General features: G+C 42.7%; 1 protein-coding gene across 1 annotated transcript in view; it reads left to right on the top strand.

Moving 5' to 3' along the window:
- Nucleotides 1-22,997, top strand: part of TMEM248 (transmembrane protein 248) — a 43,621-nt gene extending 20,624 nt beyond the window's left edge. The window contains exons 2-7 of the mRNA XM_006155016.3: nucleotides 7,988-8,164; nucleotides 13,572-13,857; nucleotides 15,749-15,899; nucleotides 17,000-17,183; nucleotides 19,171-19,314; nucleotides 20,360-22,997. Of these exons, the coding sequence (XP_006155078.1) occupies nucleotides 8,006-8,164; nucleotides 13,572-13,857; nucleotides 15,749-15,899; nucleotides 17,000-17,183; nucleotides 19,171-19,314; nucleotides 20,360-20,380 (945 nt within the window). The 5' untranslated portion in view covers nucleotides 7,988-8,005 and the 3' untranslated portion in view covers nucleotides 20,381-22,997. The remainder of the gene's footprint in view (nucleotides 1-7,987; nucleotides 8,165-13,571; nucleotides 13,858-15,748; nucleotides 15,900-16,999; nucleotides 17,184-19,170; nucleotides 19,315-20,359) is intronic.
- The last annotated feature ends 681 nt before the right edge of the window (nucleotides 22,998-23,678 follow it).

Here is a 23,678-nt window from a genome sequence, read left to right as displayed (position 1 = left end):
AAACATACACAGGCACCTGCAGTAAGGTATTTCAAACTCTGTGTGAGAAATTTGCAGAGTATTGTGGGTCATAATAGTGGCCCTTTTCCCCATGTTGTTGGGGAAAGGGACCTGGAAAAGTTTCATAGAGGCGTTAACTCTTGACCTGAGTCTTAGGAGAAGGGTGTGAAGTAGTGGACTATGGTCCATAAAATTCCAGAGGCCCAGTGAACTCTAAGACTTGAAGTTATGGCATTGTCTAGTAAGTTCTGGGAACAGAGCAGGAGACATTGGGGCAAGCGCTTCAGGAATAGACAAGGTCTAGGTCATGGTGGGCTCCCTCCTAAGGAGCTTGAGCATTATGCCTAGTCATCAGAAGCTCTCAGATTTAAGCAGTGACATGATTAGATTTGTGGTTGGAAAAAAACATTCTGATAGCACCTTGGAGGATGGAATCTTGGATAGGTAGCAGGTAGGTCCAATTGAGACTCTTTGTTTTCCCTCCACATAAAACATTTTAGTTTTATTAATCCTCATGAAGATCCGCACAATCACCGCAGGTAGTCACTGCCGAGTCTTTACTCTTCCCACTTCTGCCAGCACCAACATTGGCCTTTGCAGTCCTCCTGACTTTTTTCGTTCTGTTCATGTGTTTCTCTTACTGTTTTCTTGTCTTTCTATATTCATCCAGGGCATGTCTTGCGAGTCTATGGGTTCATTTTTCTTTGCATAATCCAAGGAATCATAAATCATGACCAAATTATTTGTCTTGCCAACACCAAAATTGGGTCTGAATGCAAACGCAAAGGTGACACCTGGTATGCTTTTGTGCATCTCTGGCTAGTTTTTCCAGAATTCTTGTCTCTGGTAGTCTTCCCGGGGTGAAGGACATCAATGATCATTTGTTTCCTCTGACGTAGTTGGCAGGTTCTGGATTTCCTGGTATGGATAGCTACTTTGTCGTTCATAATGGTGGAATCCCAGTTGGGAGTGGTAGTCACAAAAGAGATGATGAGTTGCAGAGGCATATGGAAAGGAAGGGAAAGAAATAAGAGATATTAAAGAAATAATCTTTAGCACTTAGTAATTGCTTGACTGGGGTAAGGCAGAACTGGTCTGGAATGTTTCCTAAAGTTCTGGATTGAGATGAAGAACACAGGAAGAAGAACCAGGTCAGACAGGAAAACACAGAGTTCAGTTTTGGACATGTAGAACAAATCAGTAGAGAGCTATTCAGTGGGTGCTTAGATTTAGAGTCTCAGGGCTGTAGAGGGCTGATACAGTTAATAATCTCTGCCATCTTAACAAGATGGACAGAGTGGGTGGGTTTTAAAAAGAAAATAAATAGGATTTGCTGATGGGTTAGATTGCTAGTGGTGTTGAGGGAAAAGAATGTAGCAAAAGGAGCCGTATGTTGAGTGGAGTTAGTATTATGAAATGCTTACAGTAGAAAAGAAAGTACAGGACTGGGGTTGGCAGGTGGCATGGTGATTAAGGGCGCTGGACTCCCACATGGCTTCCTCACTTTCCCTCTCTCTCGCTCTCTCACTCGCTCGCTCTGTCCCTCTGATCAAATATAAAATAATAATAATAATTATAAAATAATAATTTAAAAAATACATAAATACATAAAGTTAAATAATTCTTCTAGGAAAAAGGCAGTGTCTGGAATCAAGGTCAATTTACAAGAAGTCTTTTGGTTTTATATAAAGTGATAACAATAGAAAATGTAATTTTTAGAAGATACCATCTATAGTAACTGTATAAATTTAGTATGTCTTTGATTTCGTCTAACAAGATGTGTGAGGACTTTATAGAGAAAGTATTAAAATTTATTTAAAAAAGAGACCACATAATGGAGAGCCACAGTCATAGATAGGAAACAATCTTGTATAGATGTTGTTACTTTCTCAAATTAGTATATTTGGTGTAATACTAGTTTAAATCTCAGTAAGATTTTTCTAGGAACTTGGCAGTTGGCATCTAAAACACATATGGGGCATTAGAGGGCCAAGAATAGGCAAGACAGTTTTAAATAATAATGACAAAATGGGAGATTCTTTGAGGAGCTAGCAGGGTTTAAAAGAGCATGGTACTGAGGCAGGGAGAGACAGAAATAGCTATAGAACAGAAGAAAAAGCCTAGAAACAAACCATGTATCCATCAGGGCTTGCTGCGTGTGAGAAATGGGGTACGAATCTATGGGGGAAATGGGGCTTTAAATAAATGGTATTGGACAGTCGATCACCCACACAGAAGAGGATTAAACTAGAAACCTGCTTGATTCTAGACTTTACAGGTGAGCTCCAAGTAGATGAAAGACTACAAAACTATTAAAACTTGTAGAAGAAAGTGGTAAAAAAAAAAAAAAAAAAAAAAAACCTTTTAATTACCAGAGATCACTTTCTGCTTGCCAGAAAGAGAGAAAAATATAGAAAGCCAGCCTATCAGTATTTTGGGCATGCACACACACATGCCCAATGTGTGTGTGTGTGTGTGTGTTTTAATAATTATTTTATTTAACTTGATTTATTTTAATTTGACCAGAGAGGGACAGAGAGAGAGAGGAGGGAGCTGGGGTGGGGGTGGGGTGGGGAGAAAGCAAGCCAGCAGGTATGGGACTCAAACCACGGTTGGCTATGTGGGAGTCCATTGTCCTTAACTTCATGCCACCTGCCAGCCCTGCCCGATGTGTTTTTTAAGCTATAAGGGCCAGAATTTGAACCACATTTGGCCTATGGAATGCAACTCCCTTAAGCACTCTGTTATGGGACTAGCCCTCCCCCAAAATCTTTATAACATATAAGCACAGGAAGGATTTTTTTTTTTTTTTAACATTTAACCTAATTTTATTTGTGCTGGCTTTGGGATGGGGTAGAGATCATTCAGTAAAAGCATACAGTAAAAACAAGATATGTCTTAGGTACAGCTTTTAAACTACAATAATGATGTACCTTAAGTACTTCCATGCACACAAGTCTGACATTGCAGGCTTTGTTTTTTAAAAAATAAACACAATTAAGACTTCTAGGAGCTTTTTATAATAGGACATGGAAGGAATTCTTGAATAATTCACACACACCTGATCATAAAAGGAACAGGTCGATCATGTGTGTGTGAATTATTCAAGAAATTCACATTAAAGTCAAGAACTTACAGCTATCAATGAAATGCAAATCAAACCCATTATGAGATAACCATCTCAGGCCCACTAGGATGACTATTATAAGAAAAAAGAAAATAGGTAATAACAACTATTGGCAAAGTTGTGGAGCAATCAAACCATCATACTTTGCTGGTGGAAATGCAAGATGGTGCAGCCTCTTTGGAAAATAGTCCAATAGTTCTTCAGAAGGTTAAATGTAGATTTACCGTGTGGACCAGCAATGCCACTTGAAGGTATATAGCCAAGGGAAATGAAAGCATGCTCACAAATAACTTACTCCATACATTTATAGCAGGATTATTCACGGTAGCTAAAAAGTGGAAACCCAGGCTGGCCCCGTGGCCTGTTAGTTAACGGAGCCAGATCCTACATGGCTGACTACACATTTCGAGTCCCAGACCTGGTAACTTGAAAACTATGCCAGGTGCATGTACATGCATGCCAAAATCCTAGCAGGACAGAGTAATGGAGGACAAGGGATTGGAGTGTGACCACAGCTGTCCTCACGAGAGCCTAGGAGCTGGAAGATGTCTTTTCTCTTCTCCCAGAGGCAGACCCAGTCCTTAAATTGTCAAGTACCATTATCCATGCATGTTTAGCGTAGATATAAATATACACACCCAATGGAAGGTGCTTTCTTTCTCATCCTCTGTTTTTCTGGAAGTGCATATGCCTTCTTGCAGATTGAAACAAAAAATGGTAGTAATGCAAATGTCCACCAGCGATGAGTGGATAAAATATTTATGAGTATTTGGGAAAAAGAAAGTACTCGTGGTACAACATGGGTGAACTTGAAACGTGATAAATGAAAGAAGTCAAGTCACATAAAAAAGACCATATGTAATTCCGTGTATTTGAAGTGTTCAGAGTGGGAACTCTATAAACAGGAAGTAAACTAATGCTAGCTTTAGGACTGGGGGAGATAGGGAGCGCCTGATAAAGAGCTTGGGATTTCTTTATGGCATGGTGAAAATATTTGCAAATTGATTGTAGAGAATTTGGCCAACTCTATGGAGATGATAAAAATAATTGAAATGTGTACTTGAAATGGTTAAAGTTTATGGTATTTGAAATGTGTACTTGAAATGGTTAAAGTTTATGGTATTTGAGTTACATCTCAATAAAGCTGTTTAAAATATCAAGAACTGGGAGACCAGCGGATAGAGTAGTGGTTACAGTGCTGGACTCGCATGTAGTCAACTGTGGTTTGAGTCCTAGACGACCCAGCAGCTTAAAACACACCGGGTGTGTGTGAGTGCATGCCCAAAATTCCCAGAGGAAAATGGAGGATAAGGGATTGCAGCCTGGCCATCCTCCTTAGGAGGTGACTTTTTGCTTTCTTTCTCTCTGTCTCAGGCATGCACCCTCTAGCAAAAGTTTCTCCAGAAAAAGAAGAAAAATATCAAGAACTAGTCCAGTAGGTGGCATGGTGGTAATGCACTGGACTCTCACATGGCCAGCCACGGTCTGAATCCCAGATTCGGTGACCCGTCCTCTTACTTTCTCTCTCTCTGGTCAAATTAAAAATAATAATAAATAAATAAATCTTTAAAAAAAATCAAGAACCTTTTACATGGCAGGAAATAAACCATATTAAAGAAATTCCACAGACTTGGAGTAGTTATATGTAACATATGAAATTGTTGAGAACTCTTGTCCACAACATAAAACAAACTTCTAAATATTAATAAAGGATAGAGACCAGCAGATAACATCATGGTTACAATGCTAGATTCCCACATAGTCCAACACAGTTCAATGCCCTGGACATGGAGGTTTAAACGTTGGGTGCCCGTGTGTGCATGTCCTAAATCCCATGAGGAGAATGGAGGAGAAGGGATTGCAGTGTATCCGTCTACCCTGGAGGTGATTTCTTGCTTTCTGTCTCTGTTTCTCCAGTGAGCACATACGCCCTATAGCAAAAATCTTCTCTAATATGTAAAGAAAAGAAGGAAAGAAAGGAAGGGAGGGAGGAAGGGAGGGAGGGAGGAAGGAAGGAAGGAAAGAAGGAAGGAAGGGAAGGAAGGAAGGAGGGAAGGAAGGAAGGAAGGAAGGAAGGAAGGAAGGAAGGAAGGAAGGACGGACTAATACCCTATTAGGAAATGGCCAAAGGATTCAGGTGGTGTGCTTAAAAATGAACCTAAATGGTTGATAAAAAGGTGAAAAGATGCTTGGTTCAGGGAGATGGGATTTAAAATAATTGTGAGGTACCATTTCACATCCGTCTTACTGGTCCAAGTCAATACGCCTTAGAACATCAAATGTTGGCCCAGGTACTGGGAAATGGAGCCAGCCCTTTCACTGCTGAGGGGAGTGGTCTACAGCATCAAGTTAAGTTGAAGATGGGTCCAGGTCTGTGGGCTAGTTGTATTGAAACCAGTCTTGAAGCAGCGGCAGTGCCCGTTATGAGTAAAACAGTGCGTGTGACGTGGCCTGGCTCCTCAGTCTGGTATAACTGGACTATAGAACAGCTGGATATACAGGCAGCAGTCACATTCAGTGAACTAGCTTGGCATGTACCAGCAGAGACACCTCAGAAACAGTGGGGAGTGAAAGTAGCAAGGCTGTGGACTGTGTATCGTTTCCTTTTAAGTCTTCAAATAAAGATCAGTAATTGTATCTGTGTATATGCACATGTATTATTTATATCTACACAAAGCATGTGTATATACATGTGCATGTACACACAGATAATGGTACTTGCCATTTTAAGGACTGGGTTTGCCTCTGGGAGAAGGGAAAAGACATTTTCCAGCTCACAGGGCTCTCGTGAGGACAGTAGAGTAACACATCCTGGCTTGCTACAAGGGCCTGCTGCCAGCTCTTAGGGACATTAATGTATCTTTTTGTCTCCAAAACCTGGTATAGACTATTCATTCATTCGTTTATTTAAATTTGACCAGAGAGAGAGAGAGAGAAAGAGAGGAAAGTGAGAAAGCAAGCCGCCAGGTCTGGGACTTGAACCTTGGTCAGACATGTGGGAGTCCAGCACCCTTAACTACCATGCCACCTGCTGACTCCACTGGTATAGACTTCCTTAAAAATTGCTTTTTGTTAACATAGTCTGCTCTCTATGTCTCTGGTGAGCGCACATGTCCTAGGAAAAAAACCTAGAAAAACCAAAAAGTTTAGAAACAGGTGAAGCTGTGTAACTGCAGTCCATTTTCTCATGTGCTCTTGGCCAAGAAAAAATTTTTTTGAAAAAGAATTATTTATTTACTTTTATTTATCATCATCATCATTATTATTATTTTAATTTGTGATAGGGCACCAGTGCTCATGAGAGAGACAGACAGACAGACAGACAGACACACAGAGAGAGATGGAAAGTGAGAAAGCGGGCTGCCAGGTCTGGAATGAACCACACAGTTGGCCGTGTGGGAATCCAGTGCCTTAACCACCATGCTACCTGCTAGCCCTGCCGAGGAAGGTTTTTTTTTTTTTTTTACTTTATTTATTCATTTATTTTATTTTAATTTGACCAGAGAGGGACAGAAAGAGAGAGAGAAATCAAGCTTCCAGGGCCGGAATTTGAACCGCAGTCAGCCATGTGGGAGTCTAGCCACCTGTCCCCTGCCAGCCCCTAAGAAAGTTTTTTTAATTTACTTTTTGGGACCAGCAGGTAGCATGATGGTTAAGGGGCTAGCCTCCCACGTGGCCCATCATAGTTTGAGTCCTGGACCTAGTGACTTGCTTTCTTACTTTCTCTGTCTCTTTTTCTCTCTCTCTGATGAGCACACAAGTCCTATAGCAAGTTTTAAAAAAGTAATAATAATAATAGGTAGAATTAAGTGGATGGTTCTTTGAAAAACATTGATTGTTTTTACTTGCAAGAGGTCATGTTAGCTTGCCAGAGAAAGCACTTCCCAATGGGGCACGGTCACTTGGCAAGCTCTTCCTCTCCATTTTTAAATCCTGTCTAGATTTTGGGCATGTATGCATATGTGCCTGGTGTGTTGAAGCCTCTGGATCTGGGCTTCACACTGCCTCTTCAGCCATGTAGGATCTGATTTCTTAACTATGCCATGGAGCTATTTTATAAAATGCTGCAGACTGTCTTATTTCACATTTCAGTAATAGGGAATGAGAGCATGCTCAGTTTATTTTGTACATGTCGGCATACGTTTGTGTCATGTTACTGATGTACTTAAACATCTTCGTAAGAAATTTTTATTATAGAATAATATATAACTTTCAAGATCCTACAGATAATGTCTTTTCCATCTAGTTTCTCAAATGAGTCTGTGGTCAGACATTTCTCAGATTTGATGCGTGTCCTGGGTTGGCCCCTTAGTTTGTGGCTAAGGGACCTGGATACTACCTGGTGGACTGTATTTTGAATCCCTGCACTGGCAGCTTGTGTGCCCAAAAGCATGACAGGAAGGAGGAGAGGAGGAAAGGAGATTGTGGCATGACTGTCCCATATCAGGGGGTGCTTTCTCTTTTTCTCTGGTGAGTGCACACAGTCACAGCAATGAAAAGAGAAAAAAGGAAAAAAAGGATGTTTATTTGGGCCAGCCCCTATAACCCAATGTTTACGGGCACTCAATCCCACGTGACTGACCATGGTTTAAATCCTGACCCTGACAACTTGTGTGGCTGGCATGTGCGGGTGCATGCCCAAAATTATGACAGAATGAAGAAATGGGAGAGAAGGGATCACAGCGTGACCACGAGCCCCATTGAGGGGTGCCTTCTCCCTCTCCGTCTCCTCAGTCTCGGGCACAAGCTTGCACGCTTTGGCAATTAATGCACCCCCCAACAGTACTAAAGGAAACGGAAGTGAGACTCCCAATTTTTCTTTTGATGAGCCAGCCCACGAGTCTTCTGAATGTCTTTCAGGTGGAGCTGATCAGAATAATGTTCAACATCAACCCCCTGGAGAACCTGAAGGTGTACATCAGCAGTCGGCCTCCCCTGGTGGTCTTTATGATCAGCGTAAGCGCCATGGCGATAGCTTTCCTGACGCTGGGCTATTTCTTCAAAATCAAGGAGATTAAGTCACCAGAAATGGCAGAGGTATGGTATCTTCTGACCTTTCCAGGCCGGCTGACCTGTTAGAGTGGCAATACCTTTTAGCTCTTCATACATCTTTCTTTGGCTGTGACATGTTTTTCTGAGTGAGAAGATCATTATTTATTCAGATTTTTTCCTCTTCTGTTTCTCCATGATTCATTTAGTTAGGAAGTGGTTACTGTTTGATTTAAATAATGCTACCAGTTTCAGTTAGACTATTAGACTATTTCAGCAATGAGACAGATACAGTTTGAAGAGTATATTTGTAAAGGTATTTGTCTCAAAAAGCTAGAAAGCAGGACCAGCAGTTAGCATAATGGTTATGTCACTGGACTCCCACATAGTCGACTGCGGTTCGTGTCCCGGACCCGGTGGCTTAAAACTCACGCCGGCCGTGTGTGTGCGTGTGCCCAAGATCCCGAGAGGAGTACGGAGGAGAGGAATTGCGGCGTGGCCATCCCCCCTGGGGGATGATTTCTCGCTTTCTGTCTCTGTCTCTCTTTGTCTGGCGAGCACATGTGCCCTATAGCAAAAACCCCTCAAAAAAAAAAAAAAAAGCTAGAAAGCATGCTTTGGTATTTGTATTGAATTAGCTCATTGCACTTTCAGGAGCGTTAGATATGCCACGTATCTTGTTTTATCAGTTATACTCATGATGGCTTTTTCACTGGGATCCTAAAGAAGTGTGAAAGCAGATGTTATTTCCAAATATATCGATCTTTTATTTTATTTTTAATTTTTATTGTAGTTTTTTTGCTATAGGGCTTATGTGCTTGCCAGAGGTATAGAGAGAGGGAAAGTGAGAAATCACCCTCCTAGTATGGAATGGCCACACCGCAGTCCCTTCTCCAGTCTCCTTTTTGAATTTTGGGCACACACCTACACACATCCAGTGTGTTTTTCAAGCTGTTGGACCTGGGACTTGAGCTGCTCAGTCAGCCATGTGGGATCCAGTACCTTAATCACCATGCCACATGCTGGCTCTATATGTCTTTTTTAATAAAAGAAAACTTTATAAACTTGCCTTCTGGATCAAGCATTTTAGGTCGTTTGAATAATAAATTAAGGGGGCTCTGATATTTATTCCTTAATCTAGGCATATAATAGTTTGAATATGATTAATACAAAATTTTTTCTTTTAGGTTTTTGTCACAGGACACGTGCACTCACTGGAGAGAGATAGAGAGAGGGAAAGTGAAAATTCACCTCCCAGGAGGTGTGGCCATACCACAAACCCTTCTCCTCCATTTTCTAGGGATTTCGGACACACATGTACACATACTTGTTGTAATTTTCAAGCTGCTGGGTCTGGGATTTGAACTGTGATTGCCCGTGTGAGAATCTGGTGCCTTAACTTCCACTCCACCTGTTGGCCTGAGTAATGTAGATTTTAAAAGATGTCTATTTTAAATATTAGAAAAACAATAACAAATTTAATAATTCTTGATAGAGGTGAATGATAGTATACCTATTCATACATTTGTGTATTAGAAATTATGCTGGATATATGGCGAATTTACTGGTACATAAGTTTTCTTTTAGGACAAATTCCTGTCTTAATAGATTCCTTGAAATGTGTCTTACCCATTTTTGTTCTTGGGTTTGTTCCTTGGTGGAGTGGGCAGAAAGGCATGTGGGGAGATTGGGATTGTGGCATTGCCATGTTGTGCGCTTTGCTCCCAAGAGCGGTGTTGCGTTTGGTACACATGGGATCCTAGCTTTCTCTTGTGCTCTGTGGCAATCTAGATCATGATCTTGGCATGAAGGACAGCTTTCACTAATATTTTTAACTCGATTGAAGTAACAAGTTGTAACTGTTTCTGCCCTCAAACCCTTTAGAAGAGTTTCTTACCAAGAGACATACTGACTGGCTTACTTCTCCCTCTTTTCTGACCCAGCCTGAATCTGAAAAGGTTGATCAAGGAGGCTATACCCATATTAAGACTGAAAATGAATATTCTATTCATACCTAAAACTCTGCCATGGCTAAGATGTGGCCTCTGGGCTGGCTCCATGGCAGCTGGATCTTACATAGCTGACTGCGCGATTTGAGTCCCGAATCCAGCATCTTGAGAAACATGCCGGGTGTGTGTGTCCAAGTATACCCAAAATCCCCTAGAGGGAGAGATGAAGGAGAAGGGATTGTGGTATGACCATCCTCCGTAGAGGGTGCTTTATTCTCTCTCTCTTCCTCTCTCTCTGTCTCTTTCTCTTTCTGGTGAATGCATGTGCCCTCTAAGAGAAAAAAATAAAAAAGATGGGGTCTTGATAGTTAACCTTTAATGTTGAAATAGGACTTGGTATTGGCCTTGGAGGACTGTTTCATGTGGATTTAAGTTCACCAGGAAAGTGATGCCATGGAACTTTAGTTATGATGAATTTAGTGATTTCTTTTCTTTTTTTAAAAAAAAATTATATTATCATTTATTCAATGTATTTATTCTTCAATTTGACTAGAGAGAGACAGAGAGGGAGAGAGGAAGTGTGAGAAAGCAAGCTACCAGGTCTAGGACTTGAACCGTGGTCAGCCATGTGGGAGTCCAGCACCCCAACCACCACGCCACCTGCTGGCCCCGATTTCTTTTCTTTTTTTTAAGAGAAATTTTTCCTATAGGGCATGTGCGCTGACCGGAGAGACAGAAAGTAAGAAATCACCTCCTAGGAGGGATGGCCATACCACAGTCCCTTTTCCTCCATTCTTGGGATTTGGGGCATGTGTGTACACATACCCAGCGTGTTTTAAGCCACTGGATCTGGGACTTGAACTGTAGTCAACTATGTGGGAGTCTAGCAACGTAACTATTATGCCATCTGCTGGTCCCTAGTGATTTATTTTCAAATGAGGATCTTAGGTTTCAGAAAGTTATGATGTCTAGAAGTTTGGGGCTGTGAATCAGAAAACCTAATGCTGATTCTACCCGCATCTACAGAATTGGAGAGTCTCAGACTTGCTCTGGGCCTCAGTTTCTTCGTGGTTGGCATTCAGAGAACTCCAACTAGAATATTCATTTTCCAGCCCAGGTGTACTAGAATGGCCTGCTCTGTTTGTAGATTCCAGAGAAAATACTATTTGGTACAGCTGGTTGCATTCTTATTAAATGTCACACAATTGCCTGATTCCCTAAAGGTAGGCTTACTTGACTACTTGGGAATGGCTCACGTGGCATTTTTTTTTTAATAATGTATTTTTTTTTTAAGAATCATTTTATTTAGCTTTATTTATTTATTTAACTTGACCAGAGAGGGACAGAGTGAGTGAGAGAGAGAGAGAAAGCACACCATCAGCTCTGGGACTTGAACTGAGGTTTGGCCATGTGGGAGTCCAGCGCCCTTAACTACCACGCCACCTGCCGACCCTACTCATATGGCTTTTATAAAGATTATCCATTTTCCTGATAGACACGAGAGAGGAGGAGGAACCGATCCTCAGCAGGGTCCCACCACACTGTCATATACTCACCGCAACCCTTCTAGCCAGTCAGAATCATGGGCATGACCAAGTTCTCCACATGCCTTCCAGCTTTGAAGAGGGGCCCCACATCACAGAGGCTGGTCTCGGATAGTGTTAAAGTACTTCAAAGTGTAGCTTGATTTGCCTTCACAATGATAAGGTTTTGTAAAGTAATGTTCCTTGGGAGAAATTCCATGTAATAGGCTAGGTTAGGTTTGCTGTTGCCAGTTCAGCATGGGTTTACCTTTGGGTTTCCACAACAGTTGCAGTAGATCTTGGTGGGAACTTTACTGTGTTGAAATCTGTCTAACCATGACATAATGGGCTGTATATGGTTACTTCACAAAGTTTGTGGATGGCTAAGTAGTTAAGGGATCTCACATGACCAACCATGGTTTGAACCCTAGCCTGGAGGCTTGAAAAACATACGAGGTGCCGGTGTATATGCCCCAAATCCTGATACAATGAAGAAATGGAAGCAAAAGGATTGTGGCATGACCACACCTCATTGTGAAGGGGCATTTTTCTTTCTGGCAATGGCACATACCCTCTGGCAATTAAAAAAATGTTTATAGAAAAATGGATTTAAAGTAAATTTATTTTGATGCCCCAAAAATGAAATCTATGTATAGTTTTTTGTAATACACACTTTCGCTGTAGGGCATGTGCTCTCGACAGAAAGTCAGAGAAAGACAGAGAGACACAAAGCGAGAAATCACCCCCTTGAAGGGATGGCCATGCCACAATCCCTTCTCCATTCTCCTCTCATGATCTTGGGCACGCACGCACACATGCCTGGCATGAGTTTAAGCCACTGGGTCCAGGACTCGAACCGCAGTTGACTACATAGGAGTTCAGCAGTGTAGCCATTATGCCATCTGCTGGTCCCCTCACATGTTTTTTAAAAACTTGCTTATAGGGGCTGGCAGGTAGCATGGTGGATAAAGGCATTAGACTCTCACATGGCCGACTGTGATTCGAGTCTTAGACCTGGCAGCTTGCTCTGTCTCTCTCTCTCTCTCTCTCTCTGGTCAGAATTGAAAACTGATGATAATAAATAAATAATTATTTTTAAAAATGTAGATTATTTTAAAAATCTTGCTTATATTTTAATCATCAGTACATATTAGATATGAAGAGAAGGCTGAAAATATCTTGTGTCCTTCCTTTTGAAGTTGTTTCTTATCTAAGCGCTGTTCAAAGTCTGTGACAAGGTGGAAAAGGTACCATATGAGTTAATTGGGTTTTATAGCTGTTTGACGCTCTAGAGAGAAAGTATTGTGTATGGAATTGACCTTTTAACACAGTCTTATTTATTTATTTAATTAAAGATTTATCTTATTTAACTTTTATTTATTTTAATTTGATCAGAGAGGGACAGAGTGGGGGGGGGAGTGAGAAAGCAAGCCACCAGGTCTGAGACTCCAACCTTGGTTGGCCATGTGGGATTCTAGCATCCTTAATCATCATGCCACCTGCTGGCCCCAAGACAGCATTATTTAAAACAAAACAAAACAAACAAACAAAAACCAAAAAAAACTAACATTAACTGGTAAATGAGCTCGGATTAATGCTTTTAATGTTTTATAGCTTTTGTTCAAGCCGCCTTTTCAAGTTTGAATTTGAGGCTAGGTCATTTTCTCTTAAATATAATATGTAGTTTTTTTAAAAATAATTTTGTTGAATACATTTGTTTAATCTTACAGTTTTATTTAGTAACTCATGCCAACGTAGAATTTAAATTTTAGATTGTGAAGTGAACGTGAGTAGGGCAAACCACACTGTTCTGCCAGTGGGAGAAGCTGATGGCTGTGTCGTCACTGTTACTTGAGGTGTCTGATTTCAAGTTGTTGCTTACCTATTGCGATGTGGTGCCACACTGAGGGCCATGACGTCCTCCTGCAGGGGGAGATTGCGGGACTGCTCACATTTATTCCTCTTTGTTTTACTTTACTCAAGGATTGGAATACTTTTCTGCTGCGGTTTAATGATTTGGACTTGTGTGTATCAGAAAATGAGACATTAAAGCATCTCACAAATGACACGACAACGCCAGAAAGCACAATGACTAGTGGGCAGGCCAGAGCATCTACCCAGTCCCCCCAGGCCCTAGAGGATGCAGGCCCGGTTAACATCTCAGTTGCAATCACCCTAACCTTGGATCCGCTCAAACCCTTCGGAGGGTACTCTCGCAACGTCACCCATCTGTACTCGACTATTTTGGGCCATCAGATTGGACTGTCAGGTATGTGGTAGCCCCTTTCCTTTCAGGCTTCGTAGGCTGCAACCAGTGCAAGGAATGTTAACTCTGTCAGGCTTTACTCATCGTGCAATTTTATTTTCGTGCATATCTCCTTTGTGGAGTTTAAACTACATGATGTCAAGAAGGAACCATTTCTGCTCCACGCTTGGTTAGTAAAGTGCTTGGAATACAGTAGTCTCTCAAAAGCCAGTAAGAGTGAGAAACTGTGGGAAAAACTGCAAGGACTGTTTCTAGTGGTAATACTTACAGACACATGTTTTTCATTCTTGTTTATCCTGTTGGAGTTTTCAGACTCTTTGTGGAGCTTATTAATACATAATTATGTGCTGTTGTCTTGATATTTTTTGAATGCCCACTGTTAGCTCTGCGCTGTTCTTAGCTGCTGGGAAGAGCTAGAGAAAGCCTAAGATCTGGTCTCTTCTTGGATTTTTTTTTTTTTTTTTTTTTTTTGGGGAGGTTTTTTTTTTTTTTTTTTTTTTTTTGGAGAGGTTTTTTTTTTTTTTTTTTTTTCTTTTCTTTTTTTTTTTTTTTTTTTTTGCTATAGGGCTTGTGCGCTCGCCAGAAAGACAGAGAGAGACAGAGATACAGAAATCGAGAAATCACCCCCCCTAGAGGGGATGGCCCCACCGCAGTCCCTTCTCCATTCTCCTCTGGGGATCTTGGGCACTCACACACATGTGCCTGGCATGAATTTAAGCCGCCGGGTCTGGGACTCATACCGCAGTCGACTACATGGGAGTCCAGTGACATAGCCATTATGCCAACTGCTGGTCCTTCTTCTGGGAATTTTTTTTATTATAAAAGAGACAAAGATACCATGAGTTAATATTTATCAAGCACTTAAAATAGTTCCTGGCACAGAGCGAATGCTAAGTGCTTGTTCAATAGCATGGGAAAAAAACACCCTATAAAATATGGAGCACTGCCCTTTGACCAGCACTGAATCTATGACAGACTGTAAGTGACTCAGGAGAAGGATGAGAAAACAGTAGAAGCTGGAATAATCAGAAAAAGTTTTGAACAGGAAGACTGGGCCTTTCTTTTTTTGGTTAACAAAATCTTTTTCTTTTTTTTTTTTAAAGTCCTAAAAGAAATTTGTGAGTTCCTACTAACCTCTTATGGTTGTTAAAAGGTGACAACAGACCAGTCCTGTGGCCTCATGGTTACAGGAGCCAGATCCCACGTGGTCAGCTGCAGTTTGAATCCTGGCTCCCAGCAGCTTAGGAAACATGCTGGATGCGTGTGTGTGTGTTTCCCAAATCCCAACAGGATGGAAAGATGGAGGGAAAGGACCATACCCCATGGGGGGTGCTTTCTCCTTTCTCTCTCTGTCTCTGTCATTCTCTGGCGAGAGTACATGCTCTCTGGCAAAAACAAAAAAATAAATTAAAAAAAACTGTTCCTGTACAGGTTGCTTCTGGGTTTTTCCATGTAGCAGGTACACCTCTTTGTTCTGGTGTGGCATTAGAACACTTCAGTTTTAGTTTAAATTTCATCACCTACCAGCCCTGTGACCTTTTATAAGTCTGTTAGACTTCTGACCTCTGTTTAACAGGGAACAGTAACGGCTCATTGGTCATGTTCATGACACGGCAGTGAACTTTTAGTCACACATATGAAAGCACTTTGAAAATGGCTTTCCAGCTCTGATCCTGCCTGGGCTCATGCTTGTCAGCTGGCCCTGGCTGCTGAGTAGCCCCTCTCTGTTTGCCACTTTGTGTCAGATCAGGATTGCTGTTGTTCCAGAAATCCCACAAAGGCTGATAGGTGATTCCTGGGTGGATTTGATTTCAGGATTCCTTGACATTCCCAAAGAATGATAAACATATGTATTCTTGCCTTTATTTATCAGAAACCGATTTCTCTTCCTTAGGCAGGGAAGCCCACGAGGAGATAAACATCACCTTTACCCTGCCTACAGCTTGGAGTTCGGATGACTGTGCTCTTCACGGTCACTGTGAGCAGGTGGTGTTCACAGCTTGCATGACCCTCACAGCCACCCCCGATGTGTTCCCTGTCACTGTGTAAGTGCCGCACCCCCAGAGGATGTGTGTGAGAAGCGCCTTCTGCTGCATACGTAGCCGGGCCGCCCTGGCATAAGCTCTCAGGACACTTGTGTTACTCTGTGGGATTGTCACCACCGGTCCTGTCTAAAGGATTCTTTAAGTTTAATTTGGAGTTCTAAAGGTAGGACTTGTGCTTGTAAATATCAGGCACATAGTGCTTCAGCAGACAACTAAGGCATCTGGTGGTCACTGGATGTTCTTAGGCTGTCTTTCCTCGGAGTAGAAGAGGCATGTCTTGGATAAAGTGAAGGCTGGTCTACCACCAGAGACACCCAGAGCTGAGGCTCCGTAAAGATGAAAGATCTGTTCATCTTCATGATCCAGAAAGTTCCTCTTTAATAAAATCAGGAGTATATATTGAACCTTGTTTGCCGCTAGGCAGTTACTGTTTCTGAAACCGCTACTGAATTCAGTCTTTTCTGAGTAGCAGTCATGGTTACTGCTTTGCCTTTAAGGATTTTTTCCTTTCGTCCTTTTTAAAAAACTTTTCTCTCAAAAGCAGATAATGATCTATAAGTAGTAAATATGGGGCATATATAAGATATAACCTACTTAAAAGAATTCCATGGTGAACCTCTTTTATTAAGAATTGTCCTGGAATTGATCTGTTTTAGACGTGGAGGTTTGTAGCACAAGATCAAGTTAAGTTAAACATTATTTGGTGTTATGATACCTGATGCCGAAGTTTGTAGAGCTTCCACTTGTAACTAAGAATTCAGATAGTTCTAGAAAATAGCCTTAAAAGGAGCAGGGCTCTCTTTGGCCACATCATACATGAGAGGACCATGGATTGAATTCTGAAGGCAAAAATCCAACCCCCAAGCTCCTAAATATCAGCTGTCTTGCTTTTACTGTTATGTGTTAATTAAAAAAAAAAAAAAACGCTCAAACTAAAAATGTAATGTTTTTTATTTTAAAGAAACATGACATTGTCAGAAACTTGTGTCTAATTTGATTTCCACATGTGTTACTGTGTTCAGTGTTGTGCAGGTGCGTGGGGGGACACAGTGAATGTCTCAGGCCGCCAAGCATGTGTCTTTCCCTCTCTTCCCTTGCAGGCAGCCACCACACTGCATTCCTGACACGTATAGCAACGCCACGCTCTGGTACAAAATCTTCACCACTGCCAGAGATGCCAACACCAAATACGCTCAAGATTACAATCCTTTCTGGTGTTACAAGGGGGCCATTGGAAAAGTCTATCATGCTTTAAATCCCAAGCTTACAGTTATTGTTCCTGATGTAAGTGAGCACAGCGTGCGTGTCCGTGTGTGTGTCCTGGAACTGTCAGCACAGGCCCTGTTACTCTCTCTCTCGGGTTAGCTTAGCCCCTGTCACTCTCCAGTTCCTGCTGGATTGGGAGACCAGGCGGAGTGGTGGAGACTTAGAAAAACATGCCATTCTTTTGATTAAGAAATACCTGCTGTTTCGTTCAGCAGCTGTTATTTACTGAGCAGCTGTTGGGTGCCTAACCCATGGGGATTTCTGGGGGTGCTGTGCAGTCTTACTGGTGCACAGTCATTCCTGGAAAATTCTTTGGCCAGTGTTAGCGTGAACAGAGAGTAGTGCTGTTTGGACTTCAGAAAGGTAGAAGTGACTAAGTGGTAGGAGGAGAAGACCCTTCTGTGTAGATATTGGGGCCTAAATAGGCTTTAGCTTGACAAGGAGGAAAGGTGAAGAAAATTCTGTAATCTGATCTAGTAGAGGATATGGTAGTTTAACTTTCTGCTAAGATTTGAGTCCACTTTTAACAGATTGCACTGATGTTTTGTAAATGCCTTTATTTTTCTTCCTGCTCGTATGTGTTAGGGAGATTTCTCTTCTTTTGGTCTGATCCTTTCCCTTTTTTGTGACTCAAGTTTATCAAGTTATGAAAGTTGGTAGGCCAGGGGCCTGCCAGAGGAAGCAGTGGAGATCAGGCTGGATGGTGGGCAGAGACCAGTTCTAGGGGGGGCCCCTTTGTACTCTTTGACGCATCCAGCTGTTCCTTTTGGGCAGGGAGGTTGCCGCCAGTGTTTGGGTTTAGGCGATTTGTACAGCAGTGCTTTAGGAAGGCTGTCCACCACCCACCACCCGATGTGTACATGGGAGGGAGCTCAAGGCTGATGTGAGAGCTGACGTGTGGGAAGGAGAAGGAATGGAAGCACAGCTGGCAGGGCCTGGTGATTGAGTCCCTTCTGTGTAGATATTGGGGCCTAAATAGGCTTTAGCTTGACAAGGAGGAAAGGTGAAGAAAATTCTGTAATCTGATCTAGTAGAGGATATGGTAGTTTAACTTTCTGCTAAGATTTGAGTCCACTTTTAACAGATTGCACTGATGTTTTGTAAATGCCTTTATTTTTCTTCCTGCTCGTATGTGTTAGGGAGATTTCTCTTCTTTTGGTCTGATCCTTTCCCTTTTTGTGACTCAAGTTTATCAAGTTATGAAAGTTGGTAGGCCAGGGGCCTGCCAGAGGAAGCAGTGGAGATCAGGCTGGATGGTGGGCAGAGACCAGTTCTAGGGGGGGCCCCTTTGTACTCTTTGACGCATCCAGCTGTTCCTTTTGGGCAGGGAGGTTGCCGCCAGTGTTTGGGTTTAGGCGATTTGTACAGCAGTGCTTTAGGAAGGCTGTCCACCACCCACCACCCGATGTGTACATGGGAGGGAGCTCAAGGCTGATGTGAGAGCTGACGTGTGGGAAGGAGAAGGAATGGAAGCACAGCTGGCAGGGCCTGGTGATTGAGTGCATGTGTGGGAGGTTAAAGAGGAATGAAGTGAGGGTGAGCACGACATTTTTAGCCAGGGATTTATGCAAGTGAGGAAAAGGCAGAAGAAAGGAGCAACACTGGGGGAGAGGTTGGGGAGCAGGCTGGGTGTTAGCCAGGCAGCCTGAGGGGATTGGAGGTAGAGGATGTATCCAGAGCGGAGGAGGCTTAAGGACAGACTCTCCAGGATCTGTGAGAGGGAAGAGGAAGCCAGGCAGGGTAGGGGTGCAGTAGCTCGGGCAGAGGACATTGTTAGGAAGGAGTGGATGGGCTCTAGCAGAGATTGCTCCAGAATACCATGTCTTTGACATCCAGCTTCGCTAGTGTAGGAGAAAAAAGGAGAAACTTCCTGTTCTAGCTTTAGAAAGTTGAGGCAGGCAGGTCTAGAGGTTGAGAATCCATATCCGGGAATCCAGCATTAAAATCTTTCAGTAGTTCACTGCAGACATTTCTGTTTTTTTTTTTTTTCCTTTTCTTTGTTTAGGATGACCGTTCATTAATAAATTTGCATCTCATGCACACCAGTTACTTCCTCTTTGTGATGGTGATAACGATGTTTTGCTATGCTGTTATCAAAGGCAGACCCAGCAAATTGCGTCAGAGCAATCCGGAATTTTGTCCTGAAAAGGTGAGCAGCAAATGGGATCTGGACCAGCATTTTGCTGGAGATTTCTGCGTACAGAATGTCCATTTAGTCCTTAATCCTTTTATTATGGGTGGTACTTTTCCTTCAAAGAAATTAGTTCCTGTCATTTCTATTTTTTTTAAGAATTATTTTATTTAACTTTATTATTTAAAAAAATTTATTTTAATTTGACCAGAGAGGGACAGAAAGAGAGAGAGAAAGCTGCCAGGTCTAGGACTCAAACTGCAGTCAGCCGTGTGGGAGTCCAGTACTATTAACCACCACGCCGTGTGCCAGCCCCAGTTCCGGTCATTTCATCAGAAATAGTCTTGGGAACCAGCAGTTAGCATAATGGCTATGTCGCTGGACTCCCACGTAATTAACCGCGGTTCGCTTACTGGACCCGGTGGCTTAGAACTCACGCCGGCCGCGTGTGCGGGTGTGCCCAAGATCCCGGGAGGAGAATGGAGGAGAAGGGATTGCGGCGTGACCATCCCCCCTGGGGAGGAGATTTCTCGCTTTCTGTCTCTCTGTCTGTCTCTGTCTGGCGAGCGCACGCGCCCTATAGCGAAAACCTCTCCAAAAAAAAAAAAAGAAATAGTCTTTACCCTAAATTATGGTGTTGAATTTTCAGTCACATACCTAGGCCGTTTTAGCTGTTAAAGTGACTGACTGTTGGCGGTTGTCTTCAAATCCCCTTGGGGAGGCCCTGACCCTGAATCGGCTGCCTGTCCTGTTCTTGTATCAGTGTAGGGCCTCGCCTCACAGAACACCTTAGCCGGGTGCAACAACAGTGACTCCGTCTCTTCAGAATAGTGGCTCCACAGATTGGCTCCTCCTTGCAGGAGACTTTTAGATTTCCATGCCTTCCTTCCTAGATGAGATTTTGCTGCTGCTCTTATAGATTTAATAACTTGCCCAGGAGACGCCTGTATGGTCAGTATGGCTCCCTGGTCTTTGGGTAGGTTGTTGGAGCCAACAGGCTGCCGGGGGCTGAGTTTCCTAGGCTTCTCTGTTTGACTGGATTGCTTGTCTTGCTTTCTTCCAGGTGGCTTTGGCTGAAGCCTAATCCCATAACTCCCTGTTTTCTGAGAGGAACTGAGAGAACCATAATCATTGCCGGCTGAACCCAGCCTAGGCCTGGACACTCTGTGAATACATTATCTTGCAATGTTGGGTTATTCCAGCCAAAGACATTTCAAGTGCCTGTAACTGATTTGTACATATTTATAAAAACCTATTCGGAAATTGGTCCAATGATGCACGTGCTTTGCACTGGGTGCAGCCAGAGCCCTTCAGCCTCACCGGTGGACTGGTGGACTTGGCGGGATATTTCCGCCTAGTGCTAGAGGGAATTTGTGGATCTTGCTGCTTCCAAGCAGGTGATGTTTTAACCAAGGTCGCAGGCCACGTTTTGTTGCTGGTGGGGTTGAGGGCTGCTTTGGTTCTTGTTTCAGCCCAATATGTACAGAATGTTTGAAACAGTCTGCACCTTTGATATGAAACTGCATTTCCAAAGCCACCAATCCATTTTGTGGATTTTATGTGTCTGTGGCTTAATGATCGTAACAACAATAATACCTTTTTTTCCCCACCATTTTGCTTGCAAGGAAACATACCTATCTAAGTTTGTTTTTGTTTTCGTTTTTTAAGAAAAAATAAAATAGTCACATTTTAATACTACTCTAGTTAGAGCAGACTTGTGCTTTTATCCTGAGTAAAAAGTTAAATATTTAAAAGTCACCTACATGATAAAGATCTAAGTCTCATTTTCCACACAAGTGGTGGGGAGCCTGTCTTCTCTGAGTCAGCAGAGAATGTCTGCTGTCCTTTTGTCCTCTGTCGTCCCCTCCCTCTAGTATAGAAGTTAAAGCAGCTTCCTCCCTCAAGAGGCCCTGGAGGTTAAGAAATGGCTGTAGCGTAGATAATAACTGTCCTGCTTTCAGGAGTGTAGATGACAGTGTGGAAAGAAACTGTTGATTTGCTCTAATAGTCATGAAAGGTTTCTTTTTTTTTCTGCTTTTACTTTTATGCAACTGAGATATCTTCAGAAGAAGGGCAATGGGTAGATCAGTAACATTATGAAAACAATGCCTGTGAAATTTGAAGGATTCTAATTCTGACTTAGCATTTATCAGGGGAAACCAAAAAAATCTAAATCTGTCTAAAAACATTTAAATCATTTAATTCCACTGTCCCTTTTCTTTCTAATCCTTCTTCATGTAAAAAAAAAAAATTGTACATAATCTTTTCCAGTCCTTTCTTGTTTCCTTGTATTTTTGTTGTTGTTGCTGCTTGTCTTATTTTTTTTAACTCTGCCTTAATCGCCCATCGTCACTAATGACTTCTGGTGCAAGTGAAACCTGGGACGTGACCGTCAGTACTTCCTTCCCCTAACTCTAGGTCTGTTCTAAATTAGAATGAGTTCCTGCAGTCTGAAATATGTTGGCCTAGAACACTTGACCCCAGGCATTCTCGAATGGAAAACAATTATGGCCTGTTACTGAAGATTGCTAAAATAATCACTGTAGTAACTTGATATGTTGCTGTTATTCCTGTCAGTACCTTTCGAGGAGTGGTTGTGCTTGTCTCTCCATTGTTTTGGTATGATAGGAGTTGCTTACATGATGCCTGATGTTAATTTAGTTTTCTCTGTAGAGACTTTGAGAACCTCATGAGATAAGATTGAGAAAGAGCCATTTGACTTGGCCTTTAGAAATGTCACTCTCATTTGGATCATCAGATTTTAGATTAAGCTGCTACTTAATTAATAATATGCCAATGAAGTAGAGCTATAGGGATAGATTTATACCTGGTAGAGTAATATAAAAGGAAAAGACAAGTGGAAAAAGTCGGTTTCACTGGTGTGTCCAAGCTTTCCCTTGTTTTAATGACAGGGAATGGCTGGAGTCCGTAGCCAGGAGAGGAAGGACACTGCCAGGCAGAAGAGGAGAAGTGCCAAAAATGCCTGGACAATAGGGCTGCCCTGAGGCCTGGACACACACTTTAAGAATCCCACACTCACCCCCGCAGGCAATCTCCAAGATCTTATAGAAACACAGAGTCAGCCAGGGGTATAAAGAGAGGCTGGGGAAGAGAGGAGGCTGTGGGACCTGAGTGAAGAGGTCTAGGGCCTCAAGAGACCTCCATGGACTCTCAGGAAGTCCAGGGGACCTGCTGTGACCTGGTGGCCAAGGCCCAGACCTCAGCCCTGTCTTGCTGGTGGGCCTTAGGATGGGAAGAGTGTTACAGGCGGGGGCGTTTCTGTTCGGGTGACCCCCGCAGGAGCACTGACTCGTCCTCAGGCACCTTGGACTGGAGGTCCAATAAAAGGTCAGCAACTTCTTATTCAAAGGTTGTTTCAGATCATATTGATCTCTTTCCTTTTTCCTTTTGTCCTTTCACTGTATGACTTGAATCAGTTTTGATTCTATTTGTAAGTTTTTCTTGTCGTTAGGAACCTGCCATTTGTGTTGCACTTTCTTTGGCAGTACGTAAAGATTCAGCATCCTGGTTTTTCAACCCTCCTGCAGGCACTGTGGGGTTACGAGGGCCAGCGGGTCCATTTCACTTCTCTTGCTGCATGATGGTCAGTAGCTGATCTGTTATGGCATTCACTCCCAGATTAATTTTCCGTGTTTGAAATATGTGCATATGTGCTTTACAGAATAAAACATCTGAATTTATTGGTCGTGGCTCCTTTTCCTCCAGCCTGATGAGTGTCTCCCGAGGGAAGAAAGTATGCGATAAGCAGTCAAGGGTTTTTTTTGTTACCTGCTCTTTGAAGTCTCAGGATGAGACGTGGCAACATTTCCCACTACGTGGCCTGGCCAAGCACTTGGGTCTTCTCCCTCTACAAAACCTCTTGTAGTTTACTAGACCAGCAAGTGCTTGCAGCTCGGACCCAGATCATGCCCTGAAGAAGTAAAAAATACAGAGCAGTGGAGAACATTGGCTAGATAGAGGAGTTAGCAGACAGCCTTTTCGGTTAGATAAACCTTCTCTGGCATAAGCCGGAGTTACCAGCAGTGACTCCTGGCCCGCCCTGCCCTTTCCTGTTACAGAACTCCTGTACATGGACTTCCTTGGCCAGGAGTGTTACACCCTCTACAGTTTCTATAGCAAAGGGAGATCGTATTCACTAACACTATTTCTTCCCTTTTCCAGTGGGCAAAGGCTCCATGTCCCTCCTCAGACTTCCCAGCAGGTGCCAGGTCACAAAGTTGCCTGAAGGCACTCTGTGGGACAGGAACAGTGCTGAGGAAGGTAATACCTCAATGGACTCTTTGTTTCTGGCTTTCTCAAGCCGTCCTTCCTCCTGCGCATTGACAGGTGGAACACTGCATGGAATGCTCTGTGCCCTTCAC

Source organism: Tupaia chinensis, unplaced genomic scaffold, assembly GCF_000334495.1.
Source record: "Tupaia chinensis unplaced genomic scaffold, TupChi_1.0 Scaffold000429_1, whole genome shotgun sequence".
Taxonomy (NCBI): domain Eukaryota; kingdom Metazoa; phylum Chordata; class Mammalia; order Scandentia; family Tupaiidae; genus Tupaia; species Tupaia belangeri.
This window is presented reverse-complemented; position numbering and strand designations above follow the sequence as displayed.